General features: G+C 59.0%; 1 protein-coding gene across 1 annotated transcript in view; it reads right to left on the reverse strand.

The window, feature by feature from the left end:
- Positions 1-6,628: 6,628 nt before the first annotated feature.
- The window catches only part of STX8 (syntaxin 8), a 295,947-nt gene continuing 281,089 nt past the window's right edge, over positions 6,629-21,486 (reverse strand). Inside the window, exon 8 of the mRNA XM_062216055.1 lies at positions 6,629-6,793. Coding sequence (XP_062072039.1) covers positions 6,726-6,793 — 68 coding nt within the window. The 3' untranslated portion in view covers positions 6,629-6,725. The remainder of the gene's footprint in view (positions 6,794-21,486) is intronic.

Raw genomic sequence — 21,486 nt, forward strand, 5'->3', positions numbered from 1 at the left:
TGGGGGGATGGGGGCGGGGCCGCGCAGGGCGGGGCCCTCGGCGGCCCCACCCCTAGCCCCCGGCCCCCGCGCCCCAGGCCAGGCCCTGGAGAAAGAGGGCGAGACGTAGCTACCTCACAGGGCTCCTCCCAGAGCACAGACGCGCCTCCCGGGGCGAGGTGGGGTCGCCGTGGAGGGGCGGCGGGAGATGCAGGTCGCTGATGGGTCACGGAGCAGGAGCCGGGGAGGAGAGCTGTGAATTCTGGTGGGGGTGCCAAGCGAGCCCAGCACCAATGCCCCGCCTTTCTCTCTTGAGGAATCCCGGCTGGACACAGGGCTGCGGCGACCTGGGCACCCCCACCCCCCATGTGGCCTCTGGTCTCTGCTGGCACCTGCTGGCTTGGTCCTCTGGGGTGGGGTCCCGGGGTCTGGGTGGGGGGTTCACCTCCCATGGGCAGAGGAAAGGAGGCTCTGCTGGTGCCTGGGGTCTGGCTCACCCAGGAGGCGGGCACTGGGCCCAAGGACACCCCCGAGGAACCCAAGCCGGGTGGTCACGGCCTCGTGCCGCAGCCGCCTGTTGGAGGAGGCACTGCGCAGGCAAAACCTCCCAGAGCGTTTCCTTTCTGGAAACTTGGAAGCAGCCCCTTCTATGACACGCTTCCAGGGGAGGGGGCAGTGACACTGTTTGTGCAATGACATCAGCTCCCGCAGGGGCCCTGAGCAGTGTCAACAGCTGGCAAGGGCCTGGCTGGGGGCTAAGGGTTCGCTGGCAGGCGGGCGGGGGGGGGGGGGGGCATGGCCAGGTTCCTGGCCACCACGGCAGCCATGACCACTTCCTCTTGCTGCCCTCCCTCGGGGGCCCCTGGCCCTTGGAGCTGTTGCACCGCAGCCTGGGCAGCTCCTGGGCCATCGTCTCTGGCTCTGGGGCCCTGCGTGGTGCTGGCCTTTGCCTCCCAGAGCTGGGTGCAGACCCCATCCCCCCGGGGCCGGCGTGCCCGGCTCCGGCTGCTCCTGCGTTCTCGAAGCTGATGCCGGATGCCAAGCCTGGCTTCCCTGTCAGGCAGGGGGCCGGTTTCATTTTCCCTGCCAGTGTTTGGCTGCTCGCAAGGGTCTCCCCAGGCATGGAGCTCGGCCTCTCTTTCTGGCTCCCCAGTCCCCTCCCCTGCCTTCCCGCCCATGTCATGGCTGCCACTTACTGAGCCCCTGCCATGTGCCAGGCACTTTACCCACCTGCTCCCGACGTGTCCTCGTGACAGCCCTGGGGGCCGGGGATCCTCTCCCACCTTCTCCAGTGCAGACACTGGAGTCCACGTGTCCAGCGGCCATGCTGCCCCGGGCTGCACTCTGCCTTGGCCACTGCTACTGCCACTTCAGGGTGACGGTGCCAAGAGTGGCGGGCGAAGCAGGGAGAGGACCTGCAAGAGAGAGGCCAGGTTCCTGGAACGAGGTCTCGTTGCTCCCAAGAGGTCCTAGAACGGTGGGGGCCGGAGGGAGTCCAGGCGTGGCTGGCAGAGGGGCCGCAGGCTGCCCAGGGGGGGCGGGGTGGCCGTGATGCTGCCCGGTAGCTTCCCCACCTGTGCAGAGGGGCGTGGCAGCCCTGCCACATCCTTCCCGGGGTCTGAGCCTCATGCTGCCCTGTGAGGGGCGTGCACTGGTGGTCTCTGAGGACCCCCCTCACACACACACACACATGCTCGCCAGTGGACATCTTCCTGCAAACCAGCCCGCCCCCGCCTCACTCTCCCAGTCATGGCTTGGAGCCTGGGTCGTGTGCCAGGGCGGGGAAGAAGCCGCCATGGGAGGGCCCCTGCCACACCCCACGGCTCCGGTCCCGCCCCTGCCCTCACCCAGGGAGGAGACGGTGCAGGAGAACGGAGGCGGTGCAGGTTGTACAGTTAGGAAGGGGTGTACAACGGAACTAGGTTTCGATTTGAGTTTTGAAGAGTGTATTAACCAGAGTTGTGACATGTAGGTGTTTGAAGAAAAAAAAAAAACATACCAGGTTAGTCTTTTTGTTGTTGTTAAACAGATTCGCCAGTTGGCCTTTCTCCCCCGGCTGGGCGCCCTGGTGTCCCCGAGAGCCGAGTGCCTGCCTCGCTGACACGCAGTGAGGCCAGAGGGACGCGGGGGAGGCAGGCCTAGGGCCAAGGCCCTCAGTGACCTCCGGGAACTCTGCCTCCGCAGTTGCACGCAGGAAATGGGTACAGCCCGGGGTGGACGGAGACCCTGAGGGACTGGGAACCCGATGTAGGGTCTCCACACCCGATGGAAGCCACCCCCGAAACCCAGGCGCACGAGACTCACCGACGGGGGCCACGGCTCGTGGACAGGCACTCCCGAGGGGCAGTCACACGTGTCCCACTCCGCGCGTCACTGCCTCCCTGCCCCCAGACTTCCCACCACTCCCTCCCGTGTTTCGCATTTCTGTTCACTCAGAATTGTAAATGTTTAGTTGTGACCATGACATATTGTTTGGGTCAGTGTTCCTTTCCAATGCATACTAATATATTATGGTTATTATATATGAATATATTTAATGACATGGAGAAAGTCGTGGAATTTTGTTTTCTAAGGTTTTCTGTTAGAGCTGTAATGGACCCAGATGGAACTTGTAACGTGGACCCCACGTGATAGAACTAAATTCAGATATCATTAAATAAACTCTTGTACACTGGCCTGCCTCCCCGTCTTTACTGCGGGTGCGGGGCACACGGGGAGGGCCCCGCAGGACGGAGCCCCAACGACTTGGGGAAGGCAGCTTCGCTTGCCGTCTGTGAACGCCGTTTTGAGCTAAAGGCTCTCAACTGGGACAATCTGTGCTTTAGTCCCCAAGAAAGCGGCCCCTCTCTGGGCTCCTGGTTAAAGAGACCCCCCCCTCCCCAGACACCCCATGTACCAGCAGGCGGAGGACGGCGCGACCGTCCCCATTTTGACTTGGAACCTGCAAGTTGGCTCCCGCCGCCGACACGAAGCAGTTCCTGCCTCTCGCAGCCATGCGTGCACACACCGGGCCCACACCGGGCCAGCGACACTCGCGATCTCACCTCTGCTCACGGCTCCGTGCGGCACAGGGTCTGGGTGTCAGGCTCCCCGAGGCTGCAATTTAGGAAGCGGTTCAGGCTCTAGGAGGCCCAGTTCCCGAGGGTGTTTGTGACATAGCTTTCCTCCGTCCGCATCTCAGTCCATCCCTGGGGGGACAGGGCCACGGCCAAGCCCAGGGAAACACAGAATAAGCAGCCATGCTGCCAGCCGGGGCCTTCTGGGGGGAGAGAAGGCGTTGGCATCCACCAAGCTCAAACAATGAGAGAAACGTGCTGGGGGAAGCCCATTGCAGAGGCTGTACCACCGAGGCGCCGGAAGCCGAGTGATTCTCATGAAGGACCCCGGGGCCAGCACAGTGCAAAGGCCTAGACCCCTGCTGGGTGACAGCTTCGCGGGGGCTGCCTGGCCTCCCTGAGCCAGCGCCCCGGGGCACAGGGTGCCCATTTGTGGCCGACACACCCTAGGGGGCTCAGATTTTGTTGAACAGGTGTCCCAGATATAGACCTACTCCCAGAGAAACAGGGCAGGGAGGGGTAGACCAGAGCCAGTGAGAAACGGCGCAGGGTTGCATGTCACACGGGACGCTCGGCAGGGCAGAGTCATTTCCGGAAACAGGTCAGTGCTTTTTTCTGTGGGTGCGTCCACGAGAGGGTATTTGGGAAACTGGATGGGGCAGACAGAGAAAGGGTGGGTCTGGGCTCGCTCCTTAAAAGAATAACCCTCTGGGGCCGGCACTGTGGCGCAGTGGGTTAATGCCCTGACCTGAGGCACTGGCATCCCATGTGGGCGCTGGTTCGAGGCCCGGCTGCTCCACTTCCTATCCAGCTCTTTGCTGTGGCCATGGGAGACCTGGAAGAGGCTCCTGGCTCCTGGCTCCGGATCGGCACAGCTCCGGCCAGTGAACCAACGGATGGAAGACCTCCCTCCCTCTCTCTCTCTCTGCCTCTCTTTTCTGTGTAACTCTGACTTTCAAATAAATAAATAAATAAAAATAAAAATCTTTAAAAAAAAAATAGAATAACACCCCCACACCCCCCCTGCCACACACACACACACACACTTAGCTTCAGCAGGGCTGGTTAGAGGATCCAAGAGATGTCCTCAGTCTGCACGAGGCTTCCAGTGTCGTCCTGGACGTGAAGGAGCTGGAAAAGGACCCCCGCCACCTCCGGCCGTGTCCCATGGGCCAGCAGTGGCGCTTGTCTGTGACGTCATCAGCACCCTGTGGGGAGAAAGCAGGGTCCCAGGTGGGCTGGGGGCCGCGCGCAGGGGGCGAGGGGCAGGTCACCATCCCGGCCACGGTTTCGTGATGGTGCTGAATCATAACGACGTTTCCATGGCCCAAGAGCCCCAGTTGTACCCAGGTATCTGGGTTCCTTTATATGGTCTGCAGGCTTGCAATGCTTATAATCAATAATCGCTGCAGGTAAACACTGCTTATTGCTGTTATCTTAGTGGTGTTTTTTTTCGCTGAGAAAGCACCCGAGATGACGGGCGCTGAGGGCCCCGTCTCGCCTCTTTGTCACGCTTAGGGCGACAGCGTCAGGCTCACCCAGCCACCTCCAGCGTGCTTGCTGGAGGGAGCCAGCCATGCAGCCATGCTGGAGAGCCCCGCCTTCCCGTCAGCCACAGCGCTCCAGGGTGGGTTGAAGGCAACAGGTTTCCCAGGCACCTGGCCATGCCTTGCCAGCTTTCTATCTGATTGGGACGGGGATCCCCTGAGAGGAAGACTAAGGGGAGCTGGGGCTCTTCCCGCTGTGGCCGGCACAGCAGGTGCACGCTGACCTTCTATGGGCAGCTTTCTCTCTGCCCTGCCTTGTCCAGGGGTCCAGAGAGGTGATGTTGCCAGTCCGGGGTCACACAGCGAGTGATGCTGGGTCCGGGCCCAGAGCCCATTCAGCCAGAAGAACAGAAGCTGCAGTGTGCAGGCACCGGCCTCCCAGTGTCACCGAGCCAGGACTCCGTGGCTGTGCTTCAAAGACGCCCCACGAGTTGCCGGGGCTCCGTGCTGAGCGAGTCAAGAGGAGGTGAGAAAGTCAAACAGAGCGTTAGTGCTGCCCGCCCAGAGCCCCGGGGTGGGGGGCTCCAAGGAGACTGTTTGTATAGATTTGGGGTTTCAGCACAAGGCTGGGAGACGTGGCTCTGCAGATTCTTGGTCCTCCGTCGGGTGATCCGTTAGCAACCACTGTGCCCCGACAAGGAAATGCATCCCGGGGCGCGAACCCTGCAAAGCCCAGACCTCTGCTCTGGGAACACGCGCCCCTGAAATGAGCCTGCCTCCCCGTTTGCTCTCATCCCCCCCACCCACGGCGCTCGGACGGCACGCCTCAGGCCCATGCTCGCCTTCTGGGTCCTTTGCCACCTCCTGGCTCCACGTGGCTTCCGAGGCCTCACCCTGGTCTGTGTGTGTCACAGCCCCTGAGGTCCGGGCCCACATCTGGGCTCGCTCCCCGTCCTCCGCCCGCTGTGTTTGTAGGCACGACCCTCTCGGCCCCCCAGCAGCCCTAGGAGGTAGGGAGGGAATCTTCCCACGTTCTACGCCGTGAGCGGCGTGGTCGTCACTGGGCGGCTCACCCACATTCCGGGCGCCCTGCCTTCCGGCCACTTCCTGAGCCGGGCCAGGTGGGTGGCTCCCAGCCAATGAGCTGTGAGCAGGGTGAGGGGCCTGCTCCTGGGCTCTCTGCCGGCCCGACAGCTTCCAGAGGCCCCCTCCTCTGTCAGAGACTATGGCGACCGCCCCACCGGCAGAGGCTCCAGAGTGAGCTCTCTCCAGGGGCGTGCCTCTGTCCAGAGGGCATTTCAGGGCACGTCCTCATGGGGAGAACCCTGGGAGGCTCCGCCCATTCCCCTCTCGGTGGAACCCTGGGCTCTGTAGCCGCCCTGTCACCAACCCTGGTCCTCTTTCCCTTTGACATGCGGCAAGGACACTGGGCCCGCCGTCCCCTTCTAGCTCAGAACTCACCTGTCCCGTGGGCCTAGTGTGCTTCCCAGGCCTGCCTCCTGCACCTGCTCCTCCTGAGACCTGCACACACACACATGCAGACACACACACGTGCGCACACACACAGCATCAGAGCCAGTGCAGGAGCCCACACAGCTCCATCATCGCCCCTTTGCCCTCTTCGGGACTTCCCTGCTTCCCACCCAACTTATTCAACAGGTTTGACTCTGGCTCAGACAGATGTTTCAGCCTTGAAAAATGGGGGTTCGTTGTCACCGAGGGGATGAAAAAGAATGCGTGTCCGGGGCTGGAGGCTGCTCCCATGAGTCCCCGGAAGTGTTTCTGAGCAGGGGCAGCGGGCACCCCTGGCCAGCGCACAGGGCCCCACGGGGTGATGCCCCCCCACTCCTGCCCCTCCCTGACATAAGCAGCTTGAGTGCTTTTTCCTACACAGGCATCAAGGCGACAGCTCCCGCAGTAACCGAGTTCCCCTCAGGCTGTCCGGCGCACTGTGTGGTGGCTGCAACCCACAGGCGGCCAGGGGGCAGTGAGCACTTGGCTAACACCAGAATGACCGAGGTCAAAACCAACAACGCCACCCCGGGGCCAGTGCTCTGGGGAGCTTCCCGCAACCACTAAGAACGCAGGCGACACCAAGAGTCAGAGCCTTGGGGGTTTATTGAGCGCGGGCTCTGGGTACCGCGAGGTGCTGGGTTTTCGGCGTCGTCCTGGGGTGTCACGGCCCGGGGTCCCTTTCTTGTCATCACTTGGTCGGCCAGACTGCCACGACCACTATCGCCACAAACAGCAGCAGGATCACCATGATCATCCCTGCAAAACAGAAGCAGGAGAAGTCCTCTTTCGATGACGCCGGTGGTGGGTGGTGGGAGGTGCACCCTCCGAGCCCAGGGGCGGCTCCGGGGAAAGCTGACCTCAGGGGCTCAGGCAGCGCTCCTCCTGATCCGAGGCTGGGGGGCCCCGGCCTCCCATTCCGTACGAGAACAGGAGCTGCTGAAGACGGCCACTCTTGCTGCCCAGTCGGATCGCGCCCTGATGGAGCGTCGAGGAAGCAGAGAGGTGCTACTTCCGGAATCCACTCTCCACGTGGCTTCACCCTGGCTTCCCGAGCCCAGGAGCCTCGAGCCCCCGCCTGGAGATATACCACCCCCCCCCCCCACACACACACACACACCAGAGGGCCGTTGCTTCTTATCTGTGGTTTTTGTATTAGCGTTTCCTGGAACACAAGGCGCGGCCTCTGCCCTCCTGCACAGGGCCACTGATGAAGTGGGCCCAAGAGCACATGGCACTTGTGCAAGGAGCTCACCGCCTTTCACGCTCACTGCCCCCATGTTGCCATAGAAACCAAGTTAACAAAGCTGGGGTGGGTGCTGTGGCACAGGAGGGTTAGTCCACCTCTCGTACCGGAGTGCTTGGGGTTGAGTCCCTCCTCTGCTTCCAATCCAGCGTCCTGCTAATGGACCTGGGAGGCAGCAGATGAGGGCCCCCATACTTGTGTTTCTGCCACCCATGTGGGAGACCCAGGTGGAGCTCCTAGGTCCTGGCTTTGGCCCAGCCCTGGCTGTTTCAGGCATTTGGGGAGTGAACCAGAGGACAGAAGATCTGTCAGTCTGCCTTTTAAATAAATAATTAAAAAAAAAAATAAAGTCAAAAATTTGTTTCTCAGTTGCACTAACCGTACTGCACAAGCCCAACAGTCAGAGCTGGCCAGCGGCTGTCACACTGGACTGAGAGAATCAAAGAACCTTTCTTCCATCACAGGAAATGTCGCAGGACGCCACAGCACGCGGGACGGGGTTGTCACTGCTCTGCCGCCAGCATCTACCAACAATGCCTGGAGTGGAGACTCTAGAGAGTTTGTCGAATGAATGGCCGCTCGGGCTCCTGGCTGCATGCCAGGGTCTGTGTCTCATGTTGGGAGTCCTGTTTTCCCTTTCCCTCGAGTTGGTCTGGTTAAATTACATGGTTCCAGAAAGAGCCAGATTTCTCAAGATGACAGGCGTACTGTCCACCGGGTCCTCCTACAACTTGAACGCCCCACCCATGTCTCTGCATTTGCAGCACGTCTGTTCTTCAGCACCCTTGCCACAAGCGTGCGTCCTTCTACCAATTCATCTTTTCCAAGAATGAGTTTCGACCCTGTGGATCGTCCCTGGCTGCTGCTTGTTCTGCTTTATAAATTTTGGCTTTTATTTTTATTAACCCCGAAGACGTTCTTATGACTCTGTTGTCCCTCCTCCAATTTCCTTGAAAACTAACTCATTTTCCACTCTCTTTAAAAATGCCCCTAAGCCTACAAATTTTGATATGCGATAATTTCACTGCCAGTTTCTAACTTCTAAATACTTAAAAAATTCCAACAACAATCTCACTGGCCTTCTTGAATTTCCAAATACACAGAAGTAAGCTTCTCTATCCGTAGGTACGTCCCATCCTCTATTTTGCTACGGAAATATCTGATTTCTGCTGGGGACAAAGCAATGGGCACTGCCAACACCGCGGTGGGTTGTAATGGAAGAAAACGCTAAATGTTAACGAAAATAACAGTGCAACTGGCTTTTCCGCTTAAACTCACAGACTTCTTACATCCTGTCCACATCTCCTCTGGGTGCTGGGTAGATGAGGCACATCTTAAACCCGAAACGTGAGCACAGTGTGCCCAAGATTGTGAGCACCCACAAAGGTCTAGACAACAGCCTGGCAGGCTGCCTGGTGCTCTCTGTGGTGCGGCCTCCTTCGCTGATGATCTGGTGCCAGGAGGGTCTCTCCCCGCTCGGGGTCTTAGGTCTGCTGCCCTCCCTGGCAGGTGACAGGCGCCTCGGCTGCATCACAGGTGTGCAGACTGCGGTCCACGGACCAAACCTGGCCGTGGTGGGTTTCTGTACAAGCCTCGAGCTCAGGATGGCTGTTACATTGTTAAAGGGTGGTCGGGGGAGCGAGAGGCAGCAGGGGGACCCAGCGCCGGGGCCTGCAATGCCCGTGCCTTGTCTGGACGTCCGCCCGGCCCCAGCATGGCCTCATCCACTCTGGGTTCTGGCTTTCAGCGCTCTTCATCTGGGGCCGTCCTTGCTTCCTGATGGACACAGCCCTGCATCAGCGTCTGTGGGTGGGGCCGTTAGCGCTTCAGCCAGCATTGGAGACGCTTGCAGCGAGGGTGTGGGTGTGCGTGTGTGATCTCAGCCCACCTTCTCGCCAGAACCAGAACAATCCCACCCCTTCCTGCCTCCAGAGCGCCTGCAGCTCCCCCCTCCCCCAGCTCCACCTGACCACGAGTCCCACCGCTCCTTGGCCATTCTGCCACACGTGTGGTGTCTGAAGACAAATCTGCCCCCCGCTGGGATGGGCTGTGCCAGCATCCTGGGGGTGGGACTGGGGGTGGGGAGGGCGGACAGAGCGGGTGGGGCGCTGAGCGTCTGAGGGAGCCACAATGATGATGAGAGAGGCGTGGTAGGAACGGGGGTTGTTCCCGAGGCTGGAAAGCTCCCCGCGCAGCGAGGGCTCTGGGCAGCAGTGACCCCGAATTTTCCAATCACGCTGGGTGTGGGAGCGGCAGAGTGAGGGATCGCGCCCAACAATTGCCTGGGAAGAAGAAGAACACCCATCTGGTTTCGGTTTACGCACACGGAGCTTGACACGAGCAGGAAGAGGCCTTGCGGCACCAGCAGCTCTGCTCTCGGGCTGGGACCGCCGTTTTGGAATTTAAGTCAGGTCGGGCTGCCTCCAGGCTTAGAGCCCTCCCATGGCCTCAACTGAGACCCAGACTTCAGGGTGGCTCAGTGCGGCCATGCCCTGCGCCTGACTCCTGCCATCCAGGCCCCCTGCACTTCCGGCCGCAGCCCCTGGGCTCCTGCCACTCCTGGCTGTCACATGTGCTGTCCCTTCCACCTGAGACGGAACACCAGCGTCCCCTCCTCAGGGTGGCTTTCCTGACCCGCAATGGGATTAGATTGGAGTTCATTTTGGTGCAGAAATATTTTAAAACATTTTATGGACAGTAAAAGCTTTGGAAAAAAAAAGTTTTATGGACATATTTGAAAGACAGAAAGAGACAGATTTTTTTCCCCTCCAATCTGCTGGTTCACTCTCCAAATACCAAAGCCCGGAGAGGCAGAGCCCCATCCAGATCTCCCGTGACGTTGGAGGCAGGGACTCAAGTAACCGAGACACCACCTGGCCTCCCAGGGTGTGCAGCAGGAAGCTGCGGCCGGAAGCAGAGCCAGGATTTGAACCCAGTTACGGCGACAGAGGCTGTCGGTGTCCCACAAGGTCTCGTATCAGCTGTGCCAAATGTCTGTCCCAGTGCAAAAAAAAAAAAATAAATAAATAAAAAAATTTTTTTAAATCCATGCATAGTTTTTTTCATAATACACATCTTTTGGTAAAGTTTTTGAAAAGTCCTTAGTATGCATGGATTTCAAAATATCTTTGTACCCAATTAAACTTGTCTATAATTCTGCTTTTCAAAAGTTCTGAAGCCCCCTCATACGATTATCTTATATATATATCTGACATATACTCCCAAAAAGCCATCGTCAGTGGGGAATATCCTAAGTCGAGAATGCATTGCACACACATCAGCGGCCGAACATCGTGGCTTCGCCCGGACCTACCTTAGATGGGCTCAGAACGTTAGGAGCAGCCCGGAGTTGGGCACAATCAGCTCACACAGGACTGACCCTATAATAAAAGGTTCGCTAACTCGCGCAGTCTACAGAACACTGCTGAAAGGGAAGAGCGGAACGCTCCTGGGGGCGTGCTTGGACCCCACCACAAAGCTGAAATCCTGCAAACCAGACCATCCAGAGGCAGGGGGTGCCTAGGCTAGGGGGCAGTTTCAGGAAGTTCTTGGACGAACAGAACTGAAAGACTAAGTGGGGGCCAGAGCCGTGGTGCAGCAGGTAAAGCCGCTGCCTGCGACGCCAGTATGCCACACGAGTGCTGGTTCAAGTCCTGGCTGCAATCCAGCTAACGGCCTGGGAAAGCAGAAGATGGCTCACGGTCTTGGGCCCCTGCCACACACATGGGAGACCCGGATGGAGCTCCTGGCTCCAGGATTTGGCTAGGCCCAGCCTTGGCATGGTTGTAGTCATCTGGGGAGTGCACCAGTGGATCCAAGATCTCTCTTTCTTCTCTCTCTCTCTCCCTGTAACTCTGCCTTTCAAATAAATAAATGAATGAATCTTTCATTTATAAAAAGGTTACGTGAATTTTCCATGAACTTTTAGGCGCCTCCCTGCTTTCAATATTTGGAAGGGACAGTAAGGACATAGTAGCCGTCAGCAGGTAAGCAGAAGCTGAGAAAAATCTGTCAGGGAGGCCAACTGGTGACAAAGTCAAAAGGTGGCCGACACCCAGCAGCAGACTCTGCAGAGGCCCCGGGACGCCAGGGCGATGCTCCCGGGCTCAGCGCCCCTGAGTGGCGTGGGAGGGCGGACAGGTCTGCTGAATTACGGTTAGCACACGGTGATGCCTTTTATCGCTACTCAGCTTTCCTTATCGCAGAACCGTGAGTTAGATGGACAAGGGTGAGAGGGGGCCAGAGAAGAGAGCAGACGCAAACGAAGCTTCTACATCGCCAGTGCTTTCAGAGCACCCCTACCCCCCGAGGAGCTCTGCTGTGGGCCTGGGGAAGCCGGCGTGAGCCGAGGGTGCACGGAGGAAGGTGGCGGGCGGCGGGTGCGGGGAGCCAAGGCCAGTCTCGGCCTCTGGGTCATTCTGGGTCCCATGGGAGGTGTCGGCACACCTCCTTTCTCTGGCTTTCTGGAAACATGAGCACGGCTCCCGCCCCCTCCTCAGTGGAGTCTGTTGAGGGACGTTTTAGAAGGGAGTCTGGGCCCCAGGGAAAGCCTGCGGGGCACGGACGGGGAACTTGCGTGTGCGGGGTTCTGTAGCAAGAGTTGACAGGGGGTGCATGGGCTCCCTGAATTCTCCTTGGTAACCTGCTCTCACCTGGAAGCTCCCCTGTCCCACCCACGGCCCAACGGCTGGGAAGAGGAGGAGCCAGAACTGGGACCTGTGTGGTTCTGCCTCTCGGCCTGGGCTCCTCCTCCCGCTCAGTGCCTGCGGAGCCGGTCTGGGGCGCCCTGACCCACGCACGACACAGTGGGGGTGCCTCAGGCAGAGTGCCCCCTAGTCCTGAGGGCCAAAGAGCTCGTTTTATTCCCTCTTCCTGTCCTCCTACCTTAACTTTGGATGGTGGAAAATTTTAAACAAATGCAAAAGTAGACACGAGCGCACTGGGATGGAGCCAGTGCCCAGCCTGAACCAGGACCACACTCACGGGCAGCCTGGCTTTGTCCGTACCTTCACCTGCTCCCAGGCCCCCCACACACACCCCAGGTTCGGAGAGCATCGCTAAGGGAGGAGGCGACATTGAGAACAGCAGCACGCACAACCACAGAGGGTTTGCTGCTTCCAGGCTGGTGGACACGGACAGCCATTTCCCCAGCACCTCACCTCCCACGCGGCCTCGAGTGAGAGGGAGAGCTCCGGCCTCAGAACTGTCTCCAACCTTGGGGCGTCCAAGTGTCCATCCCGGGGGCAGAGGCGGCGTTCAGAACACGGAAAGGCTCTGAGCTCCTGGGAAGCTGCCAACTTCTTAGACAACGAGAGCTCTCTGCCCAGGCCCTAGCACAAGACACCTGGCGCCCATCTCCTGCGCACCTCCCTCAGCTCCCACACTGCTACCGCTGGCACCACGTTCCCTCCCCATCTCCAGAGTCCCTTCTAGGGGCAAGCAGGCCTGGGATGCCAGCGCTGAGAGTGGACGAACGATGTCTGTTTCCTTCTATCGGTTTACTAGACGAGCCATGACTCAGCCACTTGGGATAGTTAATTGCCAGCTCGTGGCAATTAAAAGAAGACGTAAAGAAACAAACAGACGCCTTTTCACACCGGGGAGAGGATGTGACGCGCAGCGTCTCGGGGACAGACACTGCCCAAGACCGGTCACCTGGATTAACGGCCCGTCATGTTCCCGGTGAAGCACCAGGGACCCGGGCTGCCACTCTGCCACGGGTGGGGAGCAGCTCCGGGTGCTTCCGCACGTGGAGCAGGACAGGAAGATGTGGAGTCTGGCTTTCCTCGAGGGAGAGGAGGAGAGAGAGAAGGAGCAGATCTCTGGATTGGCCACTTCTACCTGGAGGCTGCAGGGGAGTGGGGGAGGGGAGGCAGTGGAGCTGGCATCACAGGTGGATGGTCTGGAAGTCTCCTGGTCTAGTTTTGCCACCCTGTCTGCCCGCTACTGGGGGGGGGGAGGGTGTTTGGAATTAAGATACGTGATCCTGTGGTGGGTGCTGGGGTGCGGTGGGCTAGGCTGCACGCCACGTTGGAACGCTGGCTCCAGTTCTGGCTCCAGCTTCCTGCTCACCTGTGTATGAAGGCGATGGGTGATGGCCCAAGGGCTTGGGATGCTTCCACTCTGGTGGAAGACCCGGATGGAGTCCTTGGCTCCTGGCATTGGCCTGGCCTTGCCCAGCCCTGGCTGTTGCAGGCATTTCGGGAGTGGAAAGGGATTGAATCAGCCCCTGGAAGATGGAAGATCACTCTCCCCCTCTCCCCTCCCCCTCAACACAGTTACTCTGCCTTTCAAATAAATATCAATCAATCTTTAAAAGAAAAGATTTATGTTAATTTGAGTTACAGAGAGAGACAGGGCCAGAAAGAGAGAAAGAGAGGTCTTCCATCTGCTGCTTCACTCCCCAAATGGCTGCAATTGCCATAGCTGAAGCCAGGAGCTTCTTCCGGGCCTTCCATGTGGGTGCAGGGGCCCAAGGACTTGGGCCATCTTCTACTGCTTTCCCAGGCCATAGCAGAGAGCTGGATAGGAAGTGGAGCAGCCGGGACTCAAACCGGAGCCTACATGGGATGCTGGCACTGCAGGTGACAGCTTTACCTGCTATGCCACAGCACTGCCCCCAAAATAAGTAAATCTTAAAGAAAGATGCATATTCGTGTTGTCTGCACTGCCAGTCAGGATCAAGGAGCATGCTCTGCACCACGCACGACCTCTGGAGAAGGCTGCCCACGGATGACGCCTGCAGGGTTTTTTTCCAGTTGTGCCTGCTCCTCGGTGACATTTGCTTATGTATTAACCAGTCAGTTCTCACTGACCAAACAGGTTTTTTTTTTTTTTTCTCTCTCTCTCTTTTTCTTGCCACAGACTCCTGAGCCGAGGTGGGGAGCAAGCAGGAGGAGACACAACTGGAATATTTGTTTTCAAAAGTTCATGTAAATGTTCCCTCTAATCCCAGTCTGGGGTAAACAAACAGAGAAAAGAGCGGTCTGGGCGCAGGGCTTTGCAGACGGGCCGGCCAAGGAGCTGCGCTTGACCTTGGGCCCGGGCCCGACCTGCCCCACCTGGGGCTGCATTTGCTCTGTCGGCGGAGCCCTGGGCATGCAGACACCGGTGCTGGGGCCGGGGGGCAAGCACCTGCCTCTGCTGGGGCCCCTCTTCCCTTCCACGGCTCTACAATTTTATCACCCTGCAAATACTGAAAACAGTGCAAAGGGCTCCTCTGGCTTCCGGGGGGCTCCTAGAGCGGCTTCTTCTGCAGCCCCGCGGGGTCACCCCCCCCCCCATCCCTAACAGACCTCACACTCTCTGTCTGCTGCACCCTGAGAGGCTGGCTTAGCCATCACTGCTGGGCTGGGGTCCCAGTGCTCCACCCATCCAGACCCTGCCTCCCCTGCCATCCTACACGGCAGACACAGGTGTGGCGCTCAAAGCACCGGCCGCCATCCTTGGAGTGTGACTGATGACTACGGCCTTTCTTGGGTCTTGGGGTTCAGAAACACGGATCCTGCAGCGCGATGCGGTGGTATGGCCCCGCGGGGAGACCCGACTTCACTTACTGGCCGTGAGACGGCGGGCGGGTTCTCAACTCTCTGTGTCTGGCTCTGGCATTTGTGAAACGAAACCGAAATGCGCCAAGATGACACGGCACTTCCGCCGGAACACAGTGGGCGCACTTCCGCCGGAACACAGCGGGCGCACTTCCGCCGGAACACAGTGGGCGCACTTCCGCGGGAACACAGTGGGCGGGTCGGCGAGGGGCAGCCATGCACGCCCAAGAACACTGCCCTGCTTGCGCGGGGCAGATGCCACAGAAGCACCCGTGGGAGGGCGATGGAGCGCGATGGCGATTCCTCACGTGACTCAGAGGAGCCAGCCTGTGGGATTCTGCGCTCCTAATGCTTAGGGGTGGCTCGTGTTTGAGGCTGCGTCTACGCAGACCAGCCTCATCCGGTCCTCATGCCGCGGTTATGTACCGAAATGTCATATTGCACTCCATAAATGCGTGCAGGATGTGTTCATGCTTGTGTTTTGTTTTTTTTTTTTTTTTTAACTTTGTTTAATGTCCTGCAAGAGAGCTGGTCTCTCGGTTTAACGACAGAAATCAAATGTTATTTGCTCCGAATGAGCAGGAAGAGCAGGAACAGGAGCAGCCGGGTGGCACTGAGTCCAGAAGCCCAGGGACCGGCGGGGATGACGGGCGTCGGATTCACGGTGGAATATCTGACAACAGCCGTCCCAGCTACAGGAAGAGCAGTGATGCCGGATCAAACCTTGGCTCGACTCAAAAGGCAAGCGGACACCAGACGAGAGAGGCAGTGCAAACCCCAAGTGTAGGAGCCTTTGAGGAAGCAGAGGCCAGGGCGGGAGCACCTGCTGACGATGGGTTCATCGGAGGAGGAGGAAGAAGTCAAAGCAAACCAACGTCAGAATGCAATGTTAGAAGAAAACAGAAGCCGCTTATTGAGGGCAGAGGGCACAGTGAGAGTTCTGTGAGGCCCCTGGGTGCGTGCACTGTGGATGCCCAGTGGTGCCTGAATCGCCGACCGAGGCAAGCAGGCTACAGGACAGCAATCTCCCCCGGACAGGTAAGAAAACAGCAGCTAAAGCTCCCGAGGCTGGAGGCTGAATTCCTCCATCAAAGGAGCCCTCGGGGCAGGGGGCTGCTGGCCGACAGTGGGACTGCTGGGCCGAGGGCCACATTCCTGGGGCGGGTGCATCATGGAGCACCCAGCCAGCCCAGGGCGCTGGGAGGCAAGGGTGGGAGAAGTCCACCTGGGCTGGCCACGGGCCTGCTACAGCAGGGAGGTGGGGACTCATGGCTGGTGACCCACAAGCGGCAGCGTGGCTGCTCCAAGAAACACGGCGAGGCAGAAGCACGTCGGCCGCCAGATAGGATGGGCCCATGTTTGCTTGTGAACGAGAGCAGACAAACCCTGGAATGAAAGAGCTCCTCACTTTATCTCCTTCTCGTGTCACGCTGGCTGCATGCGATAAACAGTCGCCGCCTCTGGCCGAGGCTGCTGTCTGGGAGGGCGCCGGCCTGCAGACTCCAGCCTGGCCCCCTCCGGTCTCTGAGAGCTGGTTACCCAAGCCTGCTGCTGGCTGGCTTCCTCTGGGGTCACGTGGGAGGCGTGTGCATTTCCCAAGGTCACGCGGGACCACAGGCTGTTGTGGGGAGGCCCCAGGGCCTGGCGCGTGGCACTGGAGGGTGCTGGGGCTGGGTTTGTGCTGGTGACGTTGGGAGCAAAGAGGTCCCTGCCTTGGTGCTGTGCCTCAGCCCTCACGTCCCAAGGCCAGGCTCGGGTGACGCTGTGCAGTGACACGGCACTGCGTGGAGAAGGTGGCGGCCGTGGGGAGTGAGGGTGCTGTGGGCGGAGACGGCTGGGGGCCAGAGTGAGCCAGAAGGAAGTGGGAGCCAGGGCAGGGGACCTGAAAGGACTGGGGTGGGGGGAGGGCTGGGATGAGGGAAAGACAGGACTGGCCCAGAAACAGGAAATGAAAAGGAATTAAGGCTGTGAGAGACAGGGCGGGGCAGAGGGCAGCCAGTGAGAGGCAGGTTTCGGAGTCTGGGCTCTGGGATCCAGGGCACAGGCACCTGGCCGGGTATCACGTGGCTCTGAAGCAGCCATCAGAGCCCCCCAGCCAGGGGGAGGCCAACACTTGGTCAACAGAGAGCTCGTCTCCCTGGCCAGGGCCAAAGAATTCGCAGCAGCGGGGTCAGAGGTGGCCATGCCACCCCGGTGCGCTAACCTGCATACAACTCACCCAAGATGGCTAGAGCTACCCACACAGGAACTGCCTGCTGCTGCGTGTGTCAGGTCCAGGGGGTGTGCAGAGGCACTTCCGGCTCACTGTGTGCCTGCCATGGGAAGGGCAGAGAGTCGGCCCCATCCCGACACAAGTCAAAACACAACGAACCTCTGCACACGATGGCGGTCCAACCCTCAGCCGTGACTGTGGCTTCCCGCGCACAAAGTGCTCAGTGGCTCCTTGGGCCCCATCTGTGCCCCTAAAGGGTTATTAATTTCCCGGCCCAAAATAAGTCCAGCCCGGCCCAGCCATCGCCGCAGTCCAACAGCAGAATTCAATTGTAAACAGATAATCCTTCAAATCAGCAACTAAAAACAGAGTATTAGGGCATGTCAAGTCAATAATTTAACGCCCCTTCTCTGGCGCATCAATACTTGCTAAGAAATATCCCCTCGTGTGCCGCGTGCTCCCCTTGGGGATATGAATCTGTCTGGGGGTCTGGCAGAGGTTCAAGTTGCTTTGAAAAGACAGGAACTCTGCTGTGTAGACATCTCGTTTTTGACAATTCCCTCTAGACCAAGTGTCAAAAGATTCCTGGATGGCTCCAGACAGGCTATGGATTCCCCCACTGCAGACTCCATCTGTCCCCCGCCTGGGGTGGCATACGTCATCGGGCCCCAGTTACAGACCCCTGGCGCGGTGCTGTGAGGGCACGGCTGCTGCCAAAGCCCTCGCTCAGGTAGAGGAAGGCAGGGCGGAGGGGCACAGCTGTCGAGATAGTACCTTGTCATCACATCAAATGCCCACCCATCGGATTTTGTTGAATGCAAGCCGTTTGACCCAGATGTAGAAAGTTACTGGATGACAATAGCTCCAAATCTCAAAACAACATCTTGGGGTGGGCGTTTGGCCTAGCGGTTAAGACGCCCATGTCCTATATCACCATACCAAACCCAAGTTCGGTACCTAACCCAAGCTCCTGATTCCAGGTTTCTGTCCCAGGGAACTGCATTGTTCCTGCCATCACAGTGCTTCTCCCAAGAGTTGCGTCCACAACCACTACTGGTGCTAGGCACTTTACATACCCACTGTATCCATTATATACATTATACCGCGAGCTGTTCGGTGAATGTCTCATCAACAAATGACCCAGGATCTCCATGCCGGACACGGTCAGGAAAGGGAAAATTCACAGCCGTCTGAGTGTCGTGCATCCCTGTGGTGGCTTTGGATTGAGCCAGTGCTGAGTGAGTGACGGCCTCCCAGGCACTGCCCGAGGCAGCAGGGGTACAGGGGAGGGGTCCGTGCGGCATCTCTCTGGAGTCCCGGTGTAACAGAAAGGGAAACCTTCGCAAGATCCAGGGCCCCCGACGCCCTGCAAGTGGAGGAGGGGGAGGAGGGGGCTGTCCTCCAACTCCTCGCAGCAAGAACACACTCTGGGAACATTGACCTTGGCTTCTAAATAGGGCAGCTCATCTCCACAGGGAAGTGCGATGGACCCTGGAGAGGCGTCTGCTGGCAGCTCATGCCATGGTTGCCACCGAAAACCCTGCCAACGTCAGTGTCGCGTCCTCCAGGAACACTGGCCCGAGGCCGTGCTGACGTTCACTTCTGCCACTGGGCCATCCCGTTGCCGGCCCTTCTTGCCTGTAACCTTTGCCAAACAGACAACGAGGCAGCCTACCAGGAGCTGTGTCTCCTAGTGGTTCCTGATCCCAGGGCTGGCCACCAGGCTCACACAGAGGCATCCGACCTTGAACCCACATGCCAGAGGATCTCCTATGTGCCACGTGGGCACTGCAACTGTGCAACAAGGGAACCCACCCAGTGCGTCCGAGGTGGCAGACGCTGGCCCAGGAGGTCATGCCTCTGCATGGCATCACTTCCCGAACTCCCAGGGGGAGGCGTCGCCTGGTCCTTACTTTCACAGAGCCCCTGAGAGATGCAAAAGGAAGAGCAGGCCACTGCTGAGAAAGCTGTGACGGAAGCAGGACTTCAGGGTGAGAGACTGCTCTGACGTCACTGCTCCTCAGCCTGCGCTCCCAGGCGCACTGTGCTTTGGGTGGGAGCCACACGGAGGGGGCCCAAGCTGCTCTTCCACAGGCTCTTAAGGAGAATGGAAATAAGGAAGAAGGGTCAGGCATTGTGGTGCAGTGGGCTAAGCCATTGCCTGGGATGCCGGCATCCCATATGAGCGCTGGTTCAAGTCCTGGCTGCTCCATTTCCAATCCAGGTCCCTGCTAATGTGCCTAGGAAGGCAGCGGAAGATGGCCCAAGTGCATGGGCCGTGCCACCCATGTTGGAGACCCTGGATGGTGCTCCTGGTTCCTGGCTTTGGCCTGGCCCAGCCTGGGACGTTGCGGGCATCTGGGGGAGGGACCAGGGGATGAAGACCTCTCCCCTGCCTCTCCCCTGCCTCTCCCTCTAACACTGCCTTTCAAGTAAATAAACAAGCAAATAAAACTTTAAGAAAAGAAAATAAAAAGGGGGATGGAAGTAAACAGTTTTTTGAAAAACAAAATAAAAGCCAAATAGAAATCCTTGCCCTCATAAAGCGGCCGTTACCGTGGGTGGTTGGGGAGGGGTGGAGGTGTGGAGCTGATACAAGCAAACAAAAACCAAAATAAATACATTATGTAATGCGCTTAAAGGTGTTGTGCGATATAAAGAACGAACAGCATGGTGGCTGCATCTTCCCACCGTGGAGCCATAGCTGAGTGGAGCCATAGCTGAGGCGGGGGCACCCGGGGCCAGGGCAGGTCGGGGAGGGGGCGCGCACGCTTCCCAGAACCCCGCCATCCTGCGGCGGGCCTTGGAAAGTCGCCACGGGTGAGGTCGGGGTGCCTTCCACCGTGGCATCGGGAAACTGCCATGCTTGAGCGTTAACAACATGTGAGCTCCGAAATAACACGTTACGAAAGTTGGTTGGAATGAGGGGTGATGTAATGACAGCTGGAAACAGAAAGGGCACTTATTATGGGGTGTAGAAAAAGGAACTGGAGAGGAAGGGCTTGTCAGTGGGTTCCAGCACTTTCCAGGACAGGCAAATGCTGGCCAGCAAACTGGTAGGCGCTCGGTCTGTGGGGACGGGGGCCGTCCAGCGTGCGGTCAGAGCCTGCGTGCCGCTTCCTGGACGGCAGCCATGGCTCGGGTGGCCCGCTTTGACCATTCTGTGCCCCAGAGGACACATCGGATCCTGAAACTGATGGCTGCTGCCTTGACTGGGGGCCACCGCACTTCATCACCGTGCTGGCTCAGTGCTGCCGAGGCGCTGGCCACCAGCTGGGTGTGAAATGCAGAGGGGAGCCAGGTCGGGGCGGAAGGCGGAGGATGAAAGGGCGGACGCCAGACGTCACCAGTTTGGCAGAACTCGGCTACGTGCGCTGCCGGTGAGGCGGGGCGTGCTAGCGCCACTTGGGGTGCTGGGAGGGGACGGCCACTCTGTCATCCCGGAGGCCACGTCTGCCCTCACCTCATCTCAGCGTTCCCTCGGCCTCCCGAGGTGACACCGACTGTATATAACCGAGGGCCGCGCAGGGCTGGGGGAGAAGAGAAAAATAAGGGCTCGCCAGGGAGCGGCTGGAGCCGGGCCTTTCGCTTTGAGGGCGGGGCTTCTCCCAAATAACCGGGCTATAAGTCGTAACTAGTGCGACTATGAGGCTGGTCCCGAGTCGGGCTCGGCTGCCTTCAAAAGCTCACCCCTGCTTTTGAGGGGTCACCACCAAGCGGTCTTGAGCTCTCTGGCCCGCTGACCCCCAGCGCCGTGGCTGGGGAAGCTGGCTGCGGGAACACAGCTGTGCACACAGGCCCCCTCCCTGGGAAAGCCGCTAGGTGCAGTCACCCAGCTCTTGCCGGGCCCCCTGCGAACACAGCCCATGGCTCTGTCGCACCGGGTGGGGGACCCAGTTCCCTCAGCCTAATAACCCTGAGCTCACGGAGTTGCCGTGGCAACCAAATAGGAGCACCTGTTCAGGGCTGAGCGCACGGCCTGGCGCGCTGTACCTGCTCACCTGGCAAGGCCGCTGCTGTCACTTGGCACAGATTCCTCTGGCCGCAGAAGGGGCGTTCACGGTCGGAAGCGTCCTGCACTCTGTGATCTGTAGCATCACTCTCAGTCCACACTGCTGCCCACATCCCCGTGTGCAACACCACAGCCGGCAAAGGGACCTCTAGGGAGAACTGGTCAGCCTCCTGACCCTGGCCACGGCTGACTCCCACATAACTGAACGTGGCCGCCAGGCTTTTCTGGAAAACCTTCTGTAGCTCACTCAGGACTCTACCGGGTCGGCACGGTTTGAAATGCAGGCTCACACATGGTTCTCCGGCAGCCTGCGTGCCTGTATGCATGAAAGGACCTCAATTCACAAGACTCCGGGAAAATGCCATTCACCTTTTCTCCATCAGAATGTACGCATGTCCTCCACCCTGGAACACTCGCTTACCAGCATCCCAGCGG

This window comes from Lepus europaeus, chromosome 18 (genome assembly GCF_033115175.1).
Source record: "Lepus europaeus isolate LE1 chromosome 18, mLepTim1.pri, whole genome shotgun sequence".
Lineage (NCBI taxonomy): Eukaryota > Metazoa > Chordata > Mammalia > Lagomorpha > Leporidae > Lepus > Lepus europaeus.